Below are 7,651 nucleotides of genomic sequence, written 5' to 3'. Positions count from 1 at the left end.
GTCTGCAAAGCTTTACCCCAAGGGTTCAAAGGACATGGCCATCAAAGCCTATGTAATCCTGGATGACCAGAGCAATCGCTCATTAGCAAGACCAGAGTTCTTTGAGCGGTTCAGTGTGAAGAGCGAACCATTCCTGTACCATCTCAGAACTTGCTCTGGCATCATAGAAACATCCGGCAAGAAGGCAGAAGGATTTGAAATCGAGTCACTGGACGGCACAGTTCTCATTTCTCTCCCACCACTCATTGAGTGGCATGAGATCCCGAATAATCGGTCTGAGATTCCAACACCTAACGCTGTTTTTCATCAGCCTCATCTCCATCACATTGCAGAGCACATCCCTGAACTGGACCCAGAGGCAGAAATACTACTGCTGCTAGGAAGAGATATTCTCAGGGCACACAAGGTAAGGCAGCAGGTCAACGGACCACATAACGCCCCCTTTGCCCAACGTCTGGACTTGGGTTGGGTAGTGATAGGGGAAGTGTGCTTGGGTAATTTACGTAAACCAACAGTCAACACGTTCAAGACGAATGTGCTGGACAGCGGTCGCCACTCAATCTTTCAACCCTGTACAAGCTTCATGCACGTCAAGAAGACACATCAAAGCTCTGGAACAGCACCCGAGAGAATGCCGGGACAGACAGTGTTCAACCGTACTGAGAACGACAACAAACCTGCTCCATCAGTGGAAGACACCATCTTCATGAAGATAATGGACACAAACGTCTACAGAGACGACGCTAACAGTTGGGTCGCCCCATTGCCCTTCAGAGAAGTACGACAGCCTTTACCAAATAACAAAGAGCAGGCACTCAATCGGTTTGCATCCCTGCAACGAACCTTGAAAAGAAAACCGGAGATGCAAGACCAGTACGTGACATTCATGAAGAAGGTCTTTGCCAATGGACATGCCGAGGAAGCACCACCGCTGAGAGAAGAGGAGGAGTGCTGGTATCTCCCAACGTTTGGAGTTTATCACCCTCAGAAACCCAATCAGATCAGAGTCGTCTTTGACTCCAGTGCCCAGTACTCCGGTGTCTCCCTCAACGACGTGCTCCTCACTGGACCCGATCTCAACAACTCCCTCATTGGGGTTCTTTTACGTTTCCGGAAAGAGAGAGTTGCAATCCTCGCAGACATCCAACAGATGTTTCATTGTTTCTTAGTGCACGAAGACCATCGCAACTTCCTCCGGTTTTTGTGGTATAAAGACAGTGACGTGAACAAGGAAGTTGTTGAGTACCGGATGAACGTCCACGTCTTTGGCAACTCACCGTCTCCTGCTGTTGCCACTTATGGGCTGCGAAGAGCCATAAGAGAAGGTGCACGAGAGCATGGAGCTGATACTGTCGAGTTTGTGGAAAGACATTTCTATGTGGATGATGGCCTAATATCACTACCGTCTGAAACCGAGGCCATCGATCTTCTTCAACGAACACAGGCCTCTCTCGCCGAATCAAACCTACGCTTACATAAGTTCGTATCAAACAGCCCAGTAGTCACAGAGGCTTTTCCGCCCGAAGATTGCGCTCCAGTCGTCAAAGACCTAGATTTGAGTGGAGAAACTGAACCCACACAACGGAGCTTAGGTCTGCTCTGGGAGATCACGTCCGACACGTTCACTTACTCAGCATCAAACGTGGATAAACCATTCACTCGACGTGGAGTCCTCTCCACAGTCAACAGCATCCCCTGGGTCTACTGGCACCCGTCACTATCCAGGGAAGAGCCCTCCTTAGGGAGCTTACATCCGAACTGTCTGACTGGGATACACCCCTCCCAGAAGACAAATCAAGCAGATGGGCAGGTTGGAAAGATTCCCTCCAAGACCTGAAACAGCTTCATGTTCAGCGCACATACACGACAACCTCCCTCACGAAAGCTGTCCACAGGGAATTGTGTGTGTTCTCGGACGCGTCAATCAAAGCCATCGGTGCTGTGGCCTACTTGAAGATGGTGCAGGAAGATGGGAAGACCGAAGTAGGTTTCGTTATGGGTAAGGCCAAGCTGGCACCCCTGTCAGAACCGACAATACCAAGGCTTGAGCTGTGTGGCGCCGTCTTGGCAGCAGAGATGGCAGATCTTATCAAAGATGAGCTGGACCTGAAGTTAGATGCCATTACGTTTTACACGGACAGCAGAGTAGTGCTTGGCTATATTTGCAGCGAAACAAAGCGATTCTACACATATGTCCACAACAGAGTCCAACGAATCCGGCAGTCCTCAAAGCCCGAGCAATGGCACTACGTATGTACAGAAGAGAACCCTGCCGACTACGCATCAAGGTCTTTGCCCGCATCCCGCCTGGCACAGACCTCTTGGTTCACTGGACCTTCTTTCCTGCGTCAGCCACCAGCGAGAAAACGCAGACAGCTGAGAGATTCAGGTTAATCGACCCTGAAAAAGACTCCGAAATCCGACCACAGGTACAAACTTCAGCTACTTACCTGGAGGAATCAATACTCACCTCTGGTCGTTTCGAGCGCTTCTCCACCTTTACTTCACTGGTAAGAGGAATTGCATTCCTCGTGCACATGGCAAGATCCTGCAAACATTCAAACCAAGACAGCAGGTGCAAAGGCTGGCATAAATGTAAGTTACCTCGGACTCTAGACGAAATGGCACAAGCAAGGAAAGTTATCTTTAAAGCAGCTCAGAAAACAGTCCTGGCAAAAGAACTGGCAGTTCTCCATGCCAACAAAACCATACCAAAGAACAGTCCTCTGAGGACACTCAACCCAATCTTGGAGGATGACCTCATCTGCGTTGGAGGGCGACTAAAGCACTCTCATCTTGCTACCGCAGAGAAGAACCCAATAGTTCTGCCCAAAGGAAGCCACATTTCCCTACTGCTCACACGGCATCACCATGAGCAGGTGAGACACCAAGGCCGTCACCTGACGGAAGGAGCGTTTAGGGCAGCAGGACTGTGGCTCTTGGGAGGCAAGAAGCTCATTAACTCAGTAATCCACAAATGCGTAACCTGTCGCAAGCTACGCGGGAAGCTGGAGGAACAAAAGATGGCAGACCTGCCTTCAGAACGTCTTGAAATCTGCCCTCCTTTTACATATGTGGGCCTCGATGTATTTGGGCCCTGGTCTGTTACAATCAAACACACCAGAGGAGGACAGGCAGAGAGCAAGCGTTGGGCCATCATGTTCAGTTGTATGAGTTCCAGAGCTGTTCACATCGAAGTAATCAAATCTATGGACACATCCAGTTACATAAATGCCCTCAGACGTTTCTTCGCACTCAGAGGCCCGGCTAAACAGCTAAGATCTGATTGCGGCACCAATTTCGTTGGAGCAAGCAAGGAGCTTGGGATGGACAAATCAGTACAAAGGTACCTCAGCGAACAAGGATGTAGCTGGGAATTCAACCCCCCGCACGCCTCTCATATGGGAGGTTCCTGGGAGCGTATGATTGGCGTTGCCAGAAGAATCCTCGACTCAATGTTCCAACAGCAAAACACTTGCTTGACCCATGAAGTGCTTTGCACACTAATGGCGGAAGTCACAGCGATTATGAATGCACGCCCACTCTTACCTGTGTCTACAGATCCCGAGAAACCTTTCATACTTTCTCCGTCCATGATCCTCACACAGAAGTCGGGAGTTACACCTCCTCCTGGAGACTTTTCCGACAAGGATCTGTACACAAAGCAATGGAGACAAGTCCAGGCCCTCGCAAACCAGTTCTGGACCCGCTGGAGCCGAGAATACTTACCTTCCTTGCAGCACAGACAGAAGTGGACAGTGCCCCGCAGAAACCTTCAGGTTGGAGATCTGGTTCTGCTCAGGGACAAGCAGGCCGCTCGCAACAACTGGCCTATGGCCAGAGTCAATGCCACATTCCCTGGGAAAGATGGGCATGTAAGGAAGGTCGAAGTAAAAACAACTGACCAAGGCAATGTTAAAACCTTTCTCCGGCCGACTGCAGAGATTGTTCTGCTCCTTCCTGAAGACTGATCTAAAGACAATGTTCAAGACCGGTACAAGTTCTAAGTGACCTCACATAGGTCAGACGGGGAGTGTGTTGTCTCTCCTGGCACTCATTTAATATTCTTACATTGATTTCTTAAATATGTATATGTAAAAACGGATGTGAATAATTACTTTACAGTTAAAATAAGCCAATGTATAAATTCATATTATTTTGCCGTTTTAGGTTTGCGATTATGTCACTTCCGGTTTAGTCACTTCCTGTGACGTCATTTCCTGTTAAAAATCTTACCTCTGCAGAAGGAATGGCAGACATGTGCATCTTCTGATTGTAATCCGCTAGCATCCACATGAAAGCATCTAAGAGGCAATGCCGTAAGTTTGTTTAATCAATGCAAAACATGTTTAAGATAATATATTAGAGTGGATTTAGTTAAAAAATAATGTTTGATGTGTTGTTAAAAACGTTTTGGTTAGCAATTGTGTACAAACTAAAATCAATGCAATTGGCATCAGAATGTCTTCATACAGTGTTATGCTACGGCCACACCAAACGCGTTGCTCGCGTTAGGGGCGTTGAAAATCGGCATTTTTGCATAGGGAACCATTGGTTTAGGCGCGGTACACGCGTTGAAGCGTTGAAGCGTTAAGTTGGGGGCGTTAGGCGCGGCAGTTGCACGTAATTACGCACGTAAACGCAGTAACGCGCCCAACGCACCAACGCCCGGAGTTCAGAAAATTGAACTTTCAACGCTCCAACGCGTGACGCTTAGCCGCGGTAGCCAATCAGCGTGGAGCTTGACCCGACGTCACTGGCAGAGAGTAGTGAGCTTGCACAGAATACGGCCGACATCTTTCTTTTTTCTGGGTGGAAATAGTAACATAGTTACGCCATTAAATGCGTTTATGGAAACATTTCTAGCGAGAAATGTGCATTTTACTTTCATAATCTTCGCTCGGTGAATGTGAAGGATGTTTGGTTTGATAGTTAGGACGAAGAGGGAACGCTCCGTTCACTTGCATGGACAGCGTCTCTGGTTGCTAAGCAACCTCAACGTCTTGGCGGACTATTTCTCTGCTGATCAACACTACGAATGCTGGAAACACACCAGACACACCATGTGAAGTTATTTAACCCGATTATTGTTATTTATATCCGAGATTATTTAATCTAACCCGATCCAAGCTCTATCATTCACCCGCGATAGCCAATCAGTGTGGAGCTTGACCCGACGTCACTGGCACTGCATAGAGGACGGAGGACGCACAAAAGTAGAAAGAAGATGGAAGACAAAGTCATTGTTTCAGTTTGTGCTCGTCCAATCCTGTACGACACCACGATGGTGTCGTACAGAGATCGAAACAAGAAGGACCTGGCGTGGGTCGAAGTGGGCGAGGAGACTGGGCTTCCTGGTAAGTTCAGTGAGGGTTTATTTTGCTTGTCTTCAGCTATCGGTTGTGTTTACTGTGAAACAAATTTGCGGTAGCACCAGTAAGCACTGAGGTGATAGTACTACAACAGATTGTCCCGCTTGTCAGGCTACACAACTTAATACGTATATTCTGTTTTTATCAGTGGACGTATGTCGCAGAAAGTGGAAGTCTCTGAGGGACAGATATATGAAGGAGAAAAGGAGTGAGAAGGAGGCAAAAAAGAGCGGGTCAGCGGCAGGTACATCAAAGAAGTGGAAGTTCTTTGTGGTCCTGTCCTTCCTCGACCCATTCGTCACCCCGAGGGAGACCACTAGCAACCTTCCTCGGGTGGCAGAGGATGAGATCGAGGATGACGGGGCTGCAGAGACTTCGCTGTCTGGGGCAGGAGAGGCATATGAGGAGTGCGATGAGGCAGCAGGGCTATCGCACAATGCAGGTTTGTTGACAAGTGAAGACACGTACACGTGTAGCTTCTGCATTATGGGCAGATTCTGTATTGAGGAAAGGTTTATGGTGCTGCACGATTCTGTCACCATCTTTAATGTGCTGTAATATAGATCACTTGTATATCTTCCAAGCCCCAAAAAAATGACTTCTTTCTGAATAACATAGATCAGCCGTCAGTGAGTGACTCTGACACTGACGATGCCTCTGCTGCCCCTGTCCCTGCCGCTGACCCTGCCGCTGACCCAAGACCACCGGGCGGTATGTACAGGACACAGTTGTATTATAGCTTTAATTTCTGATTTGTATACTGTTATGGGATTACTACTTTAACTTAAAGTGACTAAACTTCCAACCAACCACCGCATGTGTATTGATAACGTTTTGGCTTTTCACTTGTGAAGGTAGTATTGCACTAACTTACAAATGGTGTTTTAACTTTCATACAGGGACGAAGAGGAAGAATGCCAGGAGGGTACCGTGCGGGAGCACCCCAATACAAGAGGCCATCCTCCAGGCCCTGCATATGGAGGCTGCCCAGACCCCCCCACCACCCCCCCCACCCCAGCTCTCGGAGGACGCATTCTTCCTCCAGAGCATACTTCCTTCCCTGGAGAGATTGCCACGCCAAGCTTGTGCTGAGTTGAAATTTGAAATTCACAAGCTCGTAGTTGAAGCCACAAGACGCACTAATTTGGAACCCATATAATTATTAAATATGCTCATGCTTATTTGCAACAGTGGTGGTGACAATCTCTCCAGGGAACGAACTGGGCTGCTGTGACTAAAAAATAAGCTGTTTGTGAGAAAGGTAGTTAGTGAGGTAAATCCTTTCTCACAAACAGCTTATTTTTTAGGAAGATGTTAATGTTCTTGTTCTTGTGTTCTGTTTTAAATTTATAATATATTGTTCTATGTTGTTTTGTTAGTCGTTTTGTACATAAAATATTTTTAATAACTCTTCTGAGTGATTTTAAGATCTAGCATGCACGGACACAAATACACATACATTTTGCTACTTCATATAACAATTTTAATAACAACTTAATAATAATGAAGGAATTGCCGCTTTGTTTTGTGTGGGTGGCTCTTAAAAGAGCCGTTTTGGGGTTGCTTGTGCACTGCACTAAATGTCGTCCTGCCACGAGACGGTTCCTTCTTCAGAGAAGTAGGAGGTGAAGGTCTCGCGGATCCGAATGGCCTCTCTCCCGGCGTTGTTGGCAGCCACTCTCCCCAGCCTTGGCAGAGGCTCCACCGCACCACCCGGGATGCACTCCCTCACTGCTGCTGTTGGTGCTGTTCTGCGGAGGAAATTGTGGAGCACACAGGTGGCCTTGATGCATCTCTCTGCCAGCTCAGGACGGACCTCGATGACCCTCCGGTAGATCCGCCACTGAGAGGAGAGGATACCAAATGCGTCCTCCACCACCAACCGAGCCCGGGACAGACGGTAGTTAAAGACGCGCCGCTCTGGTGGGAGGACGCGTCCGGGGAATGGCCTCATGAGGTTGGTCCGTAGCGGAAAGGCCTCGTCCGCTACAAACACATGAGGCAGGGGTCCTCTGTGCTCAGCCCCCGGCAGTGCTCTGTCAGCAGGGAGCTGGAGATCGCCAGCGTGGAGGGCCTGACCAAACGTAGAGTTGGCCAGAATTCCTCCATCACTGGTTCTCCCGTAGCCCCCCACATCGATGACCCGGAAGCAGTAGTCTGCGTCGACAACTGCCAAGAGAACGATGGAAAACGTTCCCTTGTAGTTGAAGAACTGCGAACCGGAGTTCGCAGGGGCCTTCAGAACTACATGCTTCCCATCGATGGCACCACAGCAGAGA

The 7,651-nt window shown here is 48.5% G+C and overlaps 1 protein-coding gene across 1 annotated transcript; it reads left to right on the top strand.

The window, feature by feature from the left end:
• Positions 1 to 5,180: 5,180 nt before the first annotated feature.
• Positions 5,181 to 6,782, top strand: LOC115544998 (uncharacterized). The gene is made up of 4 exons (XM_030357696.1): positions 5,181 to 5,357; positions 5,521 to 5,814; positions 5,991 to 6,083; positions 6,272 to 6,782. Exons 1-4 carry the CDS (start codon positions 5,228 to 5,230, stop codon positions 6,529 to 6,531), a joined length of 777 nt encoding a protein of 258 aa, XP_030213556.1. The 5' UTR covers positions 5,181 to 5,227; the 3' UTR covers positions 6,532 to 6,782.
• Positions 6,783 to 7,651: the final 869 nt, after the last annotated feature.

This window comes from Gadus morhua, chromosome 6 (assembly GCF_902167405.1).
Source record: "Gadus morhua chromosome 6, gadMor3.0, whole genome shotgun sequence".
NCBI classification, from domain to species: domain Eukaryota; kingdom Metazoa; phylum Chordata; class Actinopteri; order Gadiformes; family Gadidae; genus Gadus; species Gadus morhua.
This window is presented reverse-complemented; position numbering and strand designations above follow the sequence as displayed.